The 16,628-nt window shown below is 34.3% G+C and overlaps 3 protein-coding genes across 7 annotated transcripts; 2 read left to right on the top strand and 1 right to left on the bottom strand.

Moving 5' to 3' along the window:
* The first annotated feature begins 3,495 nt into the window (after nucleotides 1-3,495).
* On the top strand, nucleotides 3,496-4,104 carry LOC125423778 (receptor-like protein EIX1). Its single transcript, XM_060818913.1, has one exon. It carries the CDS (start codon nucleotides 3,496-3,498, stop codon nucleotides 4,102-4,104), a length of 609 nt encoding a protein of 202 aa, XP_060674896.1.
* A 47-nt stretch (nucleotides 4,105-4,151) lies between these two features.
* On the top strand, nucleotides 4,152-6,423 carry LOC125423779 (receptor-like protein EIX1). The gene is made up of 4 exons (XM_048478922.2): nucleotides 4,152-4,434; nucleotides 4,533-4,729; nucleotides 4,809-5,027; nucleotides 5,251-6,423. The coding sequence occupies exons 1-4, from the start codon at nucleotides 4,152-4,154 to the stop codon at nucleotides 6,421-6,423; spliced, it is 1,872 nt and encodes a 623-aa protein (XP_048334879.2).
* LOC107425656 (pentatricopeptide repeat-containing protein At2g13420, mitochondrial) lies at nucleotides 6,177-15,181 on the bottom strand. 5 transcript variants are annotated; one of them, XR_009639679.1, is made up of 5 exons: nucleotides 13,509-15,181; nucleotides 13,168-13,288; nucleotides 12,932-13,074; nucleotides 11,851-12,024; nucleotides 6,183-6,316 (listed from the first exon to the last, which is right to left on the bottom strand). XR_009639679.1 is itself a non-coding variant. In XM_060819047.1 (2 exons), exon 1 carries the CDS (start codon nucleotides 15,107-15,109, stop codon nucleotides 13,553-13,555), a length of 1,557 nt encoding a protein of 518 aa, XP_060675030.1. In that variant the 5' UTR covers nucleotides 15,110-15,181; the 3' UTR covers nucleotides 13,288-13,411; nucleotides 13,509-13,552. The 5 variants fall into 5 exon arrangements, 1 of the variants encoding a protein (XP_060675030.1); XR_009639680.1 differs by having other exon boundaries at nucleotides 12,932-13,088; XR_009639677.1 differs by lacking the exon at nucleotides 11,851-12,024 and having other exon boundaries at nucleotides 6,177-6,316.
* Between the last annotated feature and the right edge of the window lie 1,447 nt (nucleotides 15,182-16,628).

A 16,628-nucleotide genomic window follows, 5' to 3' on the forward strand; every position in this document is an offset into this window, starting at 1 on the left:
TTAAACTAACACTGTAGCTGTTTTTTGGTCCTAATACAGTACCTGAGGATAAGGATATGGTGAAATCATGTTTTTAGATTCGTGAGAAAGGTTCTCTTGATACGTATATCGGTCTATCGACTTTTATTGGCAAAAGTAAGATTAATGTTTTTCAGATTTCAAAAGAAAGGGTTCGAAAGAAAGTAATGGGTAGGAAAGAAAAGATTTCATCAAGAGCAGGCAAGGAAATTTTAATAAAAGCAGTGGTGCAGTGAATTCCAACATATTATATGAGTTGTTTTAGACTTCCTAAAAAGTTTATTAAAGATTTGCATAGCTTAATGATTAGGTTTTGGTGGAGGAATAATGGAAATAGGAAATGAATTTATTGGAAAAAAAAAAATAAATGGAATTTTATTGGTCAACCAAAAATTTTGGGTGGTTTGAGATTATGCTCTTTAGAGGAATTTAATAGAGCTTTACTTGCAAAACAGTGTTGGGGGTTAATGCAGTAACCATATAGTTTGGCAAGAAAAGTTTTGATAGCTAAGCATTTTCCTAATGGCACTATTATGGAGTCAAGGGTTGGCACAAAACCTTCACTATTATGAAGAAGTCTGCGTTGGGGAAGGAAAATTTTAGAAGTAGGGTGGTATATGGAGAATTGGAGACTGAAGATCTGTTAAGGTTTATTCCGATAATTGGGTGCCACTCTAGCTCCTTTAAATCCTATTTCTCCAGGAATTTTGGATGTAAGTGTTGCTATATTGAATGTTCAAGTTGGTGAATTGGGGGAGACTTGATAAATTTGCTTGGCACTATACTTCCTCAGGTTTATATATTGTGAATCCGGATATCGTTCGGCTCGGAGAATAGGTACGGGTGCTAACTTTGAGGGTCCAAGTGGTCTTCATAATCAAATTTGGTGGAGGTCTATTTGGAGTCTTAATGTACCTAACAAAGTGAAGGTGTTGGTTTGGCGAGCTTGTGTGAAAGCCATACCATGTGGTCGGGCTCTATAATCTCGACTTATTAAGAATAATGGGCAGTGTGATCTTTGTTTGGGAAGTGTGGAATCTGAAATGCATGGTTTTTGATATTGTCCAAATGTCAAGTGTCTATGGAAACTATTTGGACTCTTATGGGTTTTTAAAAACTATAATAGCCACGTCATTTATCAAGCTCTTCATAGACTACCTTCTATACAGAGAGATCGGCTTGCCATGGTTGTCTGTGGTAAATGGAACCAAAGGAATGCTGTTATTCATGGTGATCCACCCATAACTGATGTTAGATTATTGGATAGCTTGGTGAGTTTACATGTTCATTTTATTGAAGCTAATCGATGTGTTCATGCGAAGCCCTTGTTGAGGAAAATTTGCGTTGGATTGCACCACTTTCGGGGTCTTACAAGTTGAATGTCGATGCAATTGTCTCTCGGCATGATGGCTGTTGATGCACAAATCTGTTGTAGGAATCTTGATGAGAATTGGAGGAACAATAGAAAACGTTAAGAAATTTTGGGTATTGGCCTGGTACCGACCGGTTAAAGATACTTTGATGTTCTTGTCTGTATATCGTTCATAAAGTTGATGTTCTCTATAAACTTTGTATCTGAGTACCATTGATCTAGTTGTGTGATGGGCCTTTTATAAAGTATCTTTAAATTAGTTCTCCTAACCCTAATAGACTAGACCACAGAGATATTCTTTCTTTCAATTAAGAGAGGTATCCTCATTTCATATTTTTCCTTTCCTTTTTTACAGTTTTTCCTTGATTTGCAAGGTTAATTGCTTTTAGGAAAGAAGAACTCTCTTTAATTCAATTATTTGGCTTCCAAGGACCGTATCCAACCGTAGGGACTAACTGTTCATCTTAGTTACATGAAAGTAGGTTGATGCCCATCGGGGCCCATGAGGTTGGATTAGATTCATGTAGAAGCTACAAGGGTTGATCAAGCAGGTTGGAATACTACAAAATAACTATGCCTATGACATTCCCACACCTGAGCCAGTAAGGCTTAGGTTGGAATAGGATATGAGTTAATGTTAGATAAGTGTTGGAATAGAATAAGGGTTGGAAGAATGGAGGTTGGAATAGGATAAGTGTTAGATTATGTAGAAGTTGGAATAGGATAAAGATGGGATTACCTTTATGTTTAAACCTATCCCAGAGTATCCAGGATACTATTAAATAAGATAGTTTGAATCGGACTCCTTAACAAAGGACTTTTTTATTCATTCATTCTTTAGTATCTATTTTAGGATAAATCTAGAACGATTAAATTTTTTTACCAAAATTTCGATATCCATGATTTGACATCTTTTAAATAGTTTACTTTCCCATATATATATATATATATATATGACAATATCAATTTAACACTATTAAAAAACTGCCACATAATTGGTTATCAAAATTTTGATAAAAAGAATTGATACCTGTAGTATTACTCTTTATTTTATCCTATGAGGTGGCTTTATTGGTCTTGGAGGAGTTATTTGAAATTCTGAGGGTATTTTGATTAAAGCTTTTGCAAAACCTGTCAAGTTGGTATGTAGCGCTTTGATAATGGAGTTGATGGCGATCAGAGAAGGTCTTCCATTTTTTATGCAAGCTGGTTTGCAATGTGGAGTTCTTAATAGTGATTCTCAAGAGGCAATTAGATTAGTATATGATTTTCATTCTTATTTATGTGAGAATTATTTGTTGCTTCATGATATTAGGATATGTTTAGATGGTTTTAATAGTTGCAATTGTTGTTTTGTGACTAGAGAGACAAATAAGGTGGCATGCTTTCAGTTAGACCCTTCCCAGTTTTGGAATACTGTTGGTCCCGATTGGCTCCTTCAGTGTGTCCAATCTGATTAATGTACTAAGTTTTCTTATTAATAAATTTTGAGTCTTATTCCCAGCCAAAAAAATAAATAAATAAATAATAAGTAAAAAATCTAGGCATAGATGCATATTTCAATAGTTTTATACGAAAGTGACGTTCCCACATAAAGAATTGTTGACGGACTTATTCACAAAAATAATAATATTAATAATAATAATAATAATAAATAAATAAATAAATAAATCAAATGACGGACTTCTTAGAAAAAATAAACATTGACTCAAAAGATTAAGAGTGGAATTTAATTTATGCCACACCCATCTCCATCAATGACCAAGAAATAAATCTTTAAGAGAAAATAAATATATAAGCAGACGTTGACTTGGAAGATTAAGATGTAGGACTGGACTTTTATGCCACAGCTATCTCCATCAACGACCTAGCGAGTTAAATCTTGGAAAAAATATGCTACATATTTATTATTTCATCTACAGAAATTATCTTCCAATTTATAGTAAAATGTGCTATCTCTATTATATTTTAAGTTTTGAATCATTAATTTTTGTCACTCATGATTTGTAACACTAGAAAGTAAGAAGATAATTTCCTATAGTTGTCTGTATATTTATCCAACGTTATATATACTCCTTAATCATGGAAGTCCAACATATTTGAACATGGCCAAAAGGTTCTCATGCGTTATTCTTCTTCTTCTTGCTTTCCTCCATGAAACTCCATGTCTATGTGACTTCACCGCCATTAATCTTGGCTGCAATGAAGAAGAAAGGTCGTCTCTTCTAGAGTTCAAGCACAGCCTCAGCTTCACTTCTCTAAACCGGCTAACTTCATGGACAGGCAAAGACTGCTGCAAATGGGAAGGTGTTAACTGCTCCACCATAAAAAATTCTGTTCATGTTACCAAGCTTGACCTTCGAAACCATGTCAAACCGGATTCGTCTGGTTTCATCACACAAGTTCCCAACTGGATCAAAGCCAACTTCGTTAGCTCAGCTTTGATGGGGTTGAACCATTTGGTGCATGTGGACATGAACTGGAATGATTTTTCTGGCAGCCGAATTCTGGCTTTCCTTGGCTTCATGCAGAGCTTACGATATCTCAATCTCTCCAAAGCATGCTTTGATGGGTTAGTTCCGGACCAACTCAGAGACCTTAGCAATCTGCACTCTCTTGATCTTAGCAGCGGTCCTGATGAGTTTGTCTTCCGGTTGTTTGTTGAAAACCTTGAGTGGCTTCCAGGCTCTGCTCCCTGCGCCACCTTGATCTGAGCTGGACAAAGCTGAATACGACATCGCACTTGGTTAAGGTATTGAACATGCTTCCTTCACTGAGTTATCTTCGTTTGTCATCTTGTGGACTTAGTGGTAAGGACCTGTTTGGTGGATATGTAAATTCCACATTGCTTGAACACTTCGATGTTAGTGTAAATAGAATTGGAGGTGAAATCCCTGTTGTTATTCAAAAAATGAAAGCTATAAAAGTAATTGACCTTTCAGCCAACCTCCTTAATTCTTCAATCCCTTCATGGTTGGGTAATCTGAGAAACCTAGTTCAAGTTAATCTTGGATTTAATTACTTAACAGGTGGAGTTCCAAAAGGTCTTGGGAACCTTACTTCTTTGGAATTCCTTGATCTGTCTTCTAATGGATTGGAGGGAACATACCCAGTTCTCTGTGGAATCTTTGTGGCTTGAAAGTGTTGGATTTTGCAATGAACAAGTTAAATGGAACTGTTTTAGAACCTTCTGGAGGTGTATGCATTGGAAATGGTTTAGAGAAACTGAGGCTGAGGTGGAACAACTTAAGTAGACCTTTGCATGATTGGTTTGGACAGTTTCTCAATCCGAAGTTTCGTGATGTCTTTTACAACTCGTTCTATGGTCAGATTCCTGCTGTTTTTGGGGGGGTCCTTCCAAGTTGAAAGTTTTAGATCTTTCTTATAACCAGTTAAATGGGACAATTCCAGAGTCTAGGACAACTTTCAGAGCTCAAGCAATGGATTATGTCCTACCAATTCCTTGGAAGGAAACATTTCAGAAGTTCACTTCGCGAAACTCTCAGAGTTGAAAGAGATAGACATTAGTGCAAACTCTTTGGCATTCCATGTTGACCTAAATTGGGTGCCTCCATTTCAACTCAGTTACATTAGCATGAAGTCTTGTAATATAGGACCTCGAGTTCCAAATTGGCTTTGAACTCAGAAGGAAATCATTACATTGTACATCTCCAACACAAGCATCTCAGATGTTTTGCCTCCATGGTTCCCTAACCTGAAGTTTCACTTTCTTGACCTGTCTTTCAACGATATCCATGGCAGGCGGCCAACATTTTTGACAGCAAGGTCTCACTGCATGAACTTGTATTTCAATAACAACAGATTTGAAGGTCCTTTGCCAAATTTTCCTTTTAATCTAAACAGGTTGGACCTCACCAACAATCTTATTTCAGGACCTCTTCCTCAATATATTGGAAACATGGCACCTAGATTGGATAATCTGCTCTGGTAACCAAATAAGTGGTTCGATCCCAAAATCTTTGTGCCAAATCAACACTATGAGAGCTCTTGATCTCTCAAAAAACAGGTTATCTGGTGATATCCCAAATTGTTGGAGCGATTTCAAGATTTTAGCTGTACCAGATCTTTCTAAAAATAATCTATCAGGGGTCATTCCAAGCTCATTCGGGAATGCAACTTCACTTGCATCTTTACACTTGAGCAATAATAAACTTCATGGAGCGATTCCCTCTTCCTTGAGACAATGTAAAAACTTGGTCATTCTAGACCTTGGAGAAAATGCGCTGTTGTCTGGGTATCTACCTAAATGGATTGGAAAGAGTTTATTGAACCTTGAAATTCTACGGCTTCGATCAAATAAGCTCACCGGTAATATCCCTTCAGAAATATGCCAGCTTTCTCAGCTTCAAATTCTTGACCTTGCACAGAATAATATATCAGGATCAATCCCTCCCTGTTTTGGAAATTTCTCAGGCATGATCTCCCTGAACAGAACAACAAGTGAAATTGGCATCTACAAAAGGTCAACAACATATGGAGAGAACATGTTTCAGTGCATGAAAAACCTCGAATACACCAAGACACTTCGGTTGCTAATCAACATGGATATTTCAAGTAACCAAATAATTGGTACGATTCCAGAAGAGCTAACAAATCTTATCGCACTTCATGGTTTGAACTTATCCAATAACCATTTACAAGGGCACATCCCCAACACAACTGGGGCATTGAACTCGTTGGAATCTTTGGATTTCTCTAGGAACCAGCTTTCTGGTTCAATCCCAGGAAGTATAGCTTTTCTGACTTCTCTAAGCCATTTAAACTTGTCCTACAACATGTTATCTGGAAAAATTCCAACTGGGAATCGGCTTCAAACACTTGTAGATCCTTCCATATATGCTGGCAACTCAGGACTCTGTGGTGCTCCCTTACCAGAGTGTGCAGCAAGTGATGAGCCACCTCAAGCTGAAGATGAGGGAAAGAAGAAAGGAAATATAAGTGACTTTGAGTGGTTCTGCATACCCATCTCAGCAGGTACGTTACAGGCCTATTGGGAGTTCTATGTGTTATGATGTACAAGAAGAGCTGGAGGTATGCATATTTCAAGTTTTGCAGATAAATTCATAGACAGCAATGCATAGCAATAAGACCAAAAGCATGGTCATAGAAAAAAAGGTCAAATACTCAAACAGAGTGGAAAAGCTAGCTAGCAAATTGTTTTTGTCTGTGGCTGAAGCAGCGGCATATAAAAGATCCTTTAGGTTTCCTACACCAAAACTGTCTTTTGCTTCTGATTTTTGTGTTACAGGTACCAAAAAATTCAACAAATAGTTTATCACATGATCCGTTATCCTATTGGTTGACAAATATATATATTTGTGCATGATATATGTTAAATATGGTGTGTGCGTATCTATATATATATATGTATATATAAGTAAATATTTTTACTTTAAATAATAAATATTATCTATTTGGTTTTATATGTTTGTCTCCAACGTCTTTAGCATGTTTTCTAAATTTATTCGTATCTTAGAGAATGTTTCCAACTTTTTTTCAAATCCTAAATTTCAAATAAAACTATGAACGCATTTTTTATCATTTAATCATTTTGCAATATGGTACAGACAAGCCCTGAAACTTTCTAATCATACACATCTGCAACATTCCAATTCACAATTTTGTAAAATAACAACAAATCAAATTAATGGAAAACTAATCTCACAGTTGGGTTCATTTTCCCTACATACTTTTTATGTGTAAAAAATATATAAAATGCAAATTAACTCTCATTTTTTATTTTAAACAACCATATCTAAAACTCAAACAATAAAGAAGAAAAAGTATTGGAACTACATTGAAATTCATAATAATAATGAAAGATCACTTGATTACATATATTAGTAAAACCAAAGGCCATTCCATATGATGGAGAATGACAATAGGATTATAACTACTAGGGTTTTATGATATTAAGGGTTTTAATATTATTATGTTTATTAGGTTTTGTTTTATTATTATTTTAGTTTTCTTATGTTTTAAGAAAGTTTTATTATTTTAGTTTCCTTATTTAATTGGGGTATTTTATTTTTAATTTTCTTAGGTTGTTAGGCAGTTTATTATACAAATGAGGATCTCTACAGCCTTTGTTGTACAGTTGATAATAATAAAAGTATTTTTGTGATATTATTTTCTCTGATTTTACATGATGCAAATTAAAATTAGGTGTCATGTCTAGGGGATTTAGGAATGATTTGTAAAATTGTTCTAATGTGATACTACAGATTTATTTTATAATTTTTAGTTTTCTTTTCTTCCCTACCTGTCGTACATCACTATATCTTCACATTGCCACTACACGCTACATGTTATTGTGGTTCTATTGCAGAAGTTACAAGGGGATGCAGGTGGCGCTAGGGGGGCATAAGAAAAATGTCTTTCCATGTAAGAAGATTTTAGAGAAACTGAGGAAAGTTCTGGGTTGAAAATACTGCTCAAGGAAATAGATGCATCTTTTGATATGAATGGGTCACTTTTATTCTGGAAATAAGTAGAGGCCATATGAATCTATGATCTCACAGCAAAAGTCCACAATTGGTCAAGAACAAAAGTCTAATTAAGCTAGAAAATCTATATTAAAACAAAATCAAAATATTAAGGAATACTACATGTAAGCTACCTAACAGCTAAGCCTTCTACCTTTACGTGTACAGGGCAGTTCAATTGTTCAAGTGAATGAAAGCATTTAAACAAAAATAAAATTACAATAGTTTAAATCAAATATGCATTTAAATGTATATATTGATGGAGAACGATGGGGATTACAAAAGATTTTAATCATTAGGGTTTTATGATTTTTAAGATTTTAATATTATTATGTTTATTTGATATTTACGGTTTTAATATTATTATGTTTATTAGGTTTCTTATTATTATTTTAGTTTCCTTAAGTTTTTAGGAAGGTTTATTATTTAGTTTCTTTATATAACTAGGTTTCCTATTATTTTAGTTTTCTAATGTTATTAGGTGATTTTATTATAAATAGGGATTTCTGAAATTCTTTTAGAAATTGATTAATAATACAAGTATTTTTTTATGAGTTATTTCTCTTACTTTGTGCAACGCAAAACAAACTGTGATGCCTAGGAATTTTAGGAGTAATTCTTAAAATTGTTCTAGTATGATGCTAGAACCCTATCTATCAATTTTCAATTCTCAATTCTCTTTTCTTCCCCATATGTCCTGCATCAGTTTGGTATCATAGCCTGGTTCCAACCTGTTTTGTGAACAGTAACCGCGTGAACAACCGTAAACAGTAACCCTACACTGCATGAACAGTTTCGTGAACACTATTTCACCGTACTCCTTGTAAACAGTATCCGGTGATCAGATTGTTTCTTTGGCTTAAAGAATCATGATTACACAATCTGGAAAAGGTTTTAAACGCAAAATGGCTAACAATCAATTTGAAGAACTATTTATTCATATAGTAGAACAAGTGGAGTCTTTTACTGTTTGAAGCTAAGATTACCAATATTAAAGCACAAATATTTCAGTCTAATAGTTTCTCAATTAACAATAAACAAGATGAGGTTCTTGAAGCCAATGATGATAAAAATCAAGAGAAGCAACCAGCAAAGACAACTACTCCAATACCCTATCCTCCTACAGCCTAGCAAGCATCTAATTGGGTGAGAAATATGTTTCAATTAACACAAGAACGTCAAACATCACAAAGAGAGTAAAGATTGAAGTACCAGATTTAAAAGGTAAGGTTAATCCAACCAAGTTTGCTGACTGGCTTTCTTCCATTGAAGAATATTTTGATCGGTATGATATGGATGATGATCGGAGAGTACGATTTGCTAGGATGAATCTAGTAGGTCTTGCTAAAATTTGGTGGATGGGTATTCAAGGGGACTTAAGAATGGGGCTACCATCCATTGGTACTTGGCAAGAGATGAAATCTAAGATTAGGGAAAAATACATACCTATCAATTATTATGACAAATTATGTGAGCAAGCAATCAACTTGAAGCAAAATAATATGTCAGTTGCCGAATATATGCAAAAGTTTGATGAATTGAAGACTCGAAGTCAAATACTTGAAGATCCAAGGCAAACACTAGCAAGGTTTAAATCTGGGTTGAGGTTTGACATTAGAAGGGAGCTGTTACGACAACCCATCCATAGTTTGGAGCAAGCTTTTCAAATTTCTTTGGATTTGGAGGAGTATCTTGGAAGTTTTAAGAGTCCTGATGCAACATTGAATCAGAGCATTGGAACTACAGCAAATCAACCATCTAATCAGCCCACAAAGTCCAAGGAATCTACTTTTGATGCTGCTAATTTTAGAGAAAAGGACCACAAATATTTCAAGTGTGGACAGCCTGGTCATGGCATACAATTGTTCCAAGAAAAACTTACATCTTGGTAGAAAACATGAAGAAAAATCGGATCAACAAAAGGGAGAGGATGAAAAGAACTTCGACTACGACATCTATAATCCAGATGATTTGGAAGAAGAAGATGAAATAGATGCTTCGTTAATTGCTGCTGTTAGACGTATTCTTTGAATTCCGAAAGATGAGAAGGAAGATTGGAAACGCATATCTTTTTTTCAAATGTTGGTTCGTTGTGGAAATCAAGCACAAAAGCTTATCATTGATGGTGGTAGTAGCATGAATGTTGTTTCAGCATCTATGGTAGAGCAATTAAAACTTCCTATTGAACCACATCCACATCCATACAAGGTAGCATGGATTGATAGTACTTCAATTCCTGTAACTCAACGCTGCCTTATTTCGTTTTCATGTGGAAGTTATAGTGATTTCATTTGGTGTGATGTGATTCCAATGAAAGTAACACATATTCTTCTTGGTTGTCCTTAGCTATATGATAGAGATGTGTTTCACTGTAGAAGAGAAAACACTTAAACTCTTTCATCTTTAATAATAGAAAAGTTGTGTTGAAACCTATGACGATAGCTGAAATGGATAAATATAAGATGGAAAAGCCAAATAAGGTTTCTAACTCACAAAAGTTGCAAGACATTCTTTCCAATAAAGCATTTGAACAGAAAAGTGAGAAAAAGTTGATTGAGGCTCAAGTTCTTCAATGACCATATTTTACAAAGGATTTTAAAATGGTATGTGAAGCATCAAATGAGGAAATTGCAGGTACACTTAAGCAAGAAGGACATCCTATTGATTCTAAACCTGAATCTTTACTTGAACCTATACCTACACCTACATCATTTGCCACCTTACCTGAATCCCTAATTGAACACTTGCCTGCACAACCTGTTACCTTATCCGAATCCTAACCCAAACCGTTACCTATACGATCCAATTTCTTACTCGAACCCTTACCTACACAACCCGTCACCTTACTTGAACACTTATCTACACAATTTGTCACTTTATATGAACTTTTACCTACACAACCAGTCACATTACTTAGACCACTACCAACACAAGCCAAATGTGTCAAGTTGGACTCGAATCAATTGAATGAAGGATTTTTGTTGACCTTGGATATCCCTAAATTTGCTGTTCATGTAGTCTTCTTCATCAAGTTTGAGCTTATGCCGCTAATCTTATTATTCTTGAAGTTTCACTTATTTCTTTATGATTTCAGCTTTAAACTTGCCGGAGTCTCGTTCCCTAAGAGAGGGAGAATGATGGAGAACGATGGAGATTACAGAAGATTTTAATCATTAAGGTTTTATGATTTTTATGATTTTAATATTATTATGTTTATTTGATATTTTTTAATATTATTATGTTTATTAATTTTCTTATTATTATTTTAGTTTCCTTAAGTTTTTAGGAAGGTTTATTATTTGGTTTCCTTATGTAACTTGATTTCCTATTATTTTAGTTTCCTAATGTTGTTAGGTGATTTTATTATAAATAGGGGGTTTTTGTAATTCTTTTAGAAGTTGATTAATAATAAAGTATTTTTTTATGTGAGTTATTTCTCTGGTTTTGTGTGATGCAAAACAAACTTAGGTGTGATGCCTGGGGATTTTATAAGTGATTCCTAAAATTGTCCTAGTTTGATGGTAGAACCCTATCTATCAATTTTCAATTCTCTTTCCTTCCCCATCTGTCCTACATCATCTATATATATATATATATACACACATATAAATATATGAAAAATGCTATTTTGGATAGTTGTAGCCCAAGTGGTGCCCCACTTCATCCATAGTAGCAGCCCTGTACACACACACACACACACACACACACATATATATATATATATAGTTATATACATATAAATAAAGCAAAACCTGAACCTATAATCAATTTAGCAATTCAAAAAAAATAGACAATTTTTCTTTTTTTAAATATTTCCAAGAAGAAATATTATTGTATTTTCCTATCTCCTGAAAGACATTAATTTATCCCACCAGAAGATTAGAATATTTATTCACCCATTAGTTTACAGAATAGAAGATTTGAAAATTTATGCAGCCAAGTTAATAAGCAAACCTTGACAATACAGGACCTCATCTTTTATAAGTCACTTAGAATGCAAATTTGTAATTGGTATTCAGCGGAGCATTACATCCTTTATTTGAACTTTCTCTTACTTGCTACTGTACAAGAATATGTCTTCCACCATGATATCAGACATTTTTCTTCTTTGAATGTCTATTTGCCCGCCTAAACATAAGCCCAAATCATGGCAATCTATTCAGGCCATTTATAAATTTGAAGGCAACTGCTTTTAACCTTCAGATAATTAATCTCAATTCAAATTGTCAGTTAAAGGTCTAAACCAGTTCTAGGAATACGTATTCATGATGAACAGCGTGACATTATCTCAAAATACTTGTATATAAGAAGATAACAATATGTTGTTGATAAAGAAAGCATAAATCATAATGACTTAACAGCAATTTTTACTTTCATGTAAATGGTTAATGCAGTTATTTATTAATATTATATATCATTCTTTTAACTATAAAGAAGTTTCATGATTTATTATTCTACTCGTTAAATTTGAGTTGGAATATGCTTGCATTATTGTAGATTAGGCATGTTTCCAATTCCGTACTTCTGAGGGTCTCTCATCATCTTGATTACTTTTTATTCCTTGTCCATTTTAATAAAATTATCAGTATTGTTTTTTTAAAAGAAAAAAGGTTAGCTACACTTAGCTTACCCTGACTATCGAGTGTTTTAATTTGTTCCCATATTCTATAACCACTCGTATTGAAGCTGAATATATTTTTATCTGCCATATTAATCGAATCACATAATTGTCATACAAATATGAAAAAATTAACCATGCACATCACGTGTAATTCCCTATATGAACTTTCTTATACTATTTTGTTCAAATCTTGTGTGATTTATGACTATTTTTATTAAACTCATATAACAAAACTCCATGATTAAACTTATCAAACAGATAAAACATTATTAAGGGAAGTAAACTAAAATCAAGCCAAAGAAAAATAAATAAATAAATAAATAAAACATTAAATTCATTTACATGGACAAAACTATGATTGATCAAGAATGACAAGAAGTAAACATGGTTTATCACAATAGAGGTAAACATTACCTACGTCCAGCGTTTAAATTGTTGACTAGGTACGTCTGATCTATTCAATATGAAAGTCCAATTGCTAAAGAAATGCATAGAACTGGATCCTTTGTCAGACTTTTGTGCCAATCCAACAATAGAAGATATTTTATGCAAGCCTTCTGAAAGCAAACAACTGGAACCCATTAATATTAAATATATATGCTTCTCGACCCAAATAGATCAGGGCAGATGAGAATATAAAAAGGTAGAACCTGTCCTCTTGCATTGACACTGTAGCCATTAACCCTAATCGCAGAACATGAATGATCAGAATGTGAGTTATTAGAGTGCATATTCACAAATTCAGTGAATATTTTCCACCTTTTTTGGCCCCTAAGAACAAAAGTAGAGAGTAAGATCAGAAGCTTAGTGCACAAATATTATTACTCCAGTTACTGATGAAATCAAATTAAGTTATTTATCCTGACAGTCGGTATCCCAACCGAACCCTACCCGCTGAAAGAAAATTTCAGTCTAGAAATTAGCACAGTTATCATAGAATTAATTACTAATTCAAACTTGGCTAAAACCAAGGCAAATTTGTATAACGTACCTGACTATGAAATTACATCTGCTTGGAGCTGCATGAGTTGGTTATCATCTTCTATAGGGCTTAAGGTGATAACTTTGGAACTCCGATCCAAAAGTAATTGATTCTTGATCCAGTTTTTTCTTCAATCTCCTCCAAGTCCTCAACATATTAGATTGAATTAATCCTCTGTACAGGGTCTCAAAAGTGACTTTCTGAGGAAGAAAACCCTTTTCTATCATCTCCACAAAAAACTTACAAGCTTTCCTCCATTTCTTTTTCTCACATAGCCCATGGATCAGCACCGTATATGAATCCAAATCCGGTCCTGTCCCATTGTCTTTCATATCATTCCATAACTCTTTTACAATCTCCATACGATTCAGAGTCAAAAACATCCCAACCAATATATTATATGTATGCATATTAGGCATGCACAAACCATCCTGCTTCATCTTCTTATATAACTTCAAAGCACCGTCTGTATCCTTTCTCCCCCTATATTCTTTAAAAAAACAATTATAAGTTGCTGCACATGGACTAACCCCATTGCTAACCATCTCACTAAGCAACTCTTCTGCATCGTCAAGCCTCCCACAAGAACTTAGGCACTTCACCACCGAAGTATATGTTGCCATAGTTGGAGAAATCCCCCTCTCTCTCATCAATTTCAACTTATCCAGTGACAATTGAGGCTTATGTGCCCGACTATAAACATGAAGTACTATCGAATAACTAGTCACATCAGGCTCTATACCTCTCTCCCACATTTCATCAAACACCTTATCTGCACTCCTTATGGTCCTCTCAAACCTTTCCTCCGGGTGCAAACTCGCCCGCCTGCAAATCCCGTTCAACAAAACATTGTAGGTAACCACATTGGGCTCAATGCCACGCCCTATCATATCCCTCAAGAACCTCTCCGCCATATCCACTCTACCAATCTTACACCACCCATATACCATAACAGTGTACATTTTCACATCAGGCACAAACCCATGTTTCCTTTCGTTAAACACTTCGGCGGCAACCTTAACATAGCCGTATTTACAAAGGGTGTCGAGCAAAAACCTGAAATCTTCAGTCGTCGGCTTGGTTCCGATGAAGCTTTCGATATCATTAAATGCTCGAACAGCTTGGCGGGTGAGTCCAGCGGATATCAAGCGGCGAATGAGAACGAGGAAGGTGGTGGAGGTGGGGCTGAGCTTATTCTGGTCCATCTCGACGATGAGCTGCCAAGCGACGTCGAACTGGCGGACTTTGGCGAGGATGTCGATGAGGAGGTTGTAGGAGGTAGCGGTGAGAGGAGGCGTGGGGAGGGACTTCGAGTAATGGAAGAAGGAAAGGGCAATCTTGGAAGAATGCCTGATGCGAAGGAGGGTCTGGTGTAGGAGGTGGGTGGAGAGAGAAACGCCGTGGAGTTCGAGAGACGATTCCATGGCGTGGAAGGGGTTGTGGTGCTGAAGAAGGATGTTGGAGACCAATTCGGCGTCGTTTGATGGTTGGAGACTTGGGAGGGCATCATCAGAGAGAGAAGAGAAGGGGCGGAGCGAGGAAGGAAGACGATGAAGAGAAGGAAGAAATGGAAGAGATATGGAGGATGTGAATATGCGAATTCCGGGCATTTTCAGTAGCGCCGTTGATGCTGAGGAAGAGAAAGCTAGCTCCTGTGTTTCCCAAAATAATTTAAATTTTTAAAAATTTTTATAGCTAATAATAATCTAAAACTGCACTTTTTTTATTTTTATCTCTTTTTCTTATTAAAAAAAAAAAGGGGTCATATTTTAAAATTAAATTAGATAACAAAATTTTAATTTTTTTTAAAGAAAATATAAAATTATAAAAAACGATATAAAAAATAAAAATTTTCGTAATTTTTTTTATAAATTATCAAAAATAAAAATTTTTGACGATTAATAAATGAAGAAAATAAAAAAAATAAACTTTAATAATAAATGACATTTGATATTAGGCATATAGTCAAAATAATAATTATTATATATTTTAAATTTTTTTATTTTATTAAAAAAATTCAAAAGATTTTGCCGTGAGTCCGAGCTTTGTATGTGTTAAGTTTTATTTTTTGTTTCAATGGAATCCAAGTTTTTAGCCAAAAAAAAAAAAAAAATCAAAAGATTTTAAGACTGTTTGGTATCTTTTTTTGGGGCGGTAAGGGAGCAGCGTGGGGCCAAGACGACCTTTACCATGCCCCACCTTCTCCCACTTCTAAAAGGTGCCCCATCCCCAATTCCTTTGAAATAGGACTGAGAAAGGGATTCTCTGTTAAAAAATCATGGATGGGTGGGTTTCTCCGTTTAAAAATAAAAAAAAATTTAAAATTTAATTTTTTAAATATATTTTTCATTTATTTACATAAAAAAATATGTTTAAGCAAATATATTATAAAAATATATAATGTTTATAAAACATAATATGATTAATAATCAGCTAATTCATGAATCATTTAGTAAAATTCCACCTACAATTGCACATATTATTTATTAACAAAAAAAATATATAAAATTTGACTGATAGAACAAATACACTTATAAATCAAATAGAAAAAATATAAAAAAAGAACAAAAAAGAATTTATAATACAAAATATAAGTTCTAACAATACTATAAAAAAGTATAAACATGCATATTTGAATAAAAGAAAAAAATTATATATTTAAATATATATATATATATATACATAAACAAGGCTCTTCCCATCCCCAACCTGGGAGAAAATCTTCAGTGCATCGGTGGTACCAGCCTCCAAATAATTTGCTGACATGTGGATGATTTCCACGTTGGATAGTCCTCCCACAAAAACTCATTAATGCTATTGAGCACCGTTTCTATTTTGTGCCTGCCTTCTTCGCCTCCTCCATCGAAGCTGCTGCATCCTCTGTGCTAGTGGAACAAGCTGCTGCCTAATTATATTATATTATATATATATATATATACATATACATATATTTTCATTGTTTTATTATAAATTTTTTTTAAAAAAATTTTGGGTAAATAGCTGCCTCCCCATTATCAAAAAAAAAAAACAAAAGTAAAAATCAGTGGACAATTGGCTATGGATCCAGTTAGATTTTTTTTTCCCCCTAATTTCTCTGTAAACTCCATTAAAGCTGAAAAAAAAAATATT

This window comes from Ziziphus jujuba, chromosome 7 (assembly GCF_031755915.1).
Source record: "Ziziphus jujuba cultivar Dongzao chromosome 7, ASM3175591v1".
Lineage (NCBI taxonomy): Eukaryota > Viridiplantae > Streptophyta > Magnoliopsida > Rosales > Rhamnaceae > Ziziphus > Ziziphus jujuba.

Coding starts and splice junctions, on each gene's coding strand:
- LOC125423778 (XM_060818913.1), top strand. CDS start 3,496: ATGGCCAAAAGGTTCTCATGCGTTATTCTTCTTCTTCTTGCTTTCCTC.
- LOC125423779 (XM_048478922.2), top strand. CDS start 4,152: ATGCTTCCTTCACTGAGTTATCTTCGTTTGTCATCTTGTGGACTTAGT. Junction 4,730..4,808: donor TCTATGGTCAGATTCCTGCT/GTTTTTGGGGGG, acceptor TCCAGAGTCTAG/GACAACTTTCAGAGCTCAAG. Junction 5,028..5,250: donor CTCGAGTTCCAAATTGGCTT/TGAACTCAGAAG, acceptor CTTTTAATCTAA/ACAGGTTGGACCTCACCAAC.
- LOC107425656 (XM_060819047.1), bottom strand. CDS start 15,109: ATGCCCGGAATTCGCATATTCACATCCTCCATATCTCTTCCATTTCTT.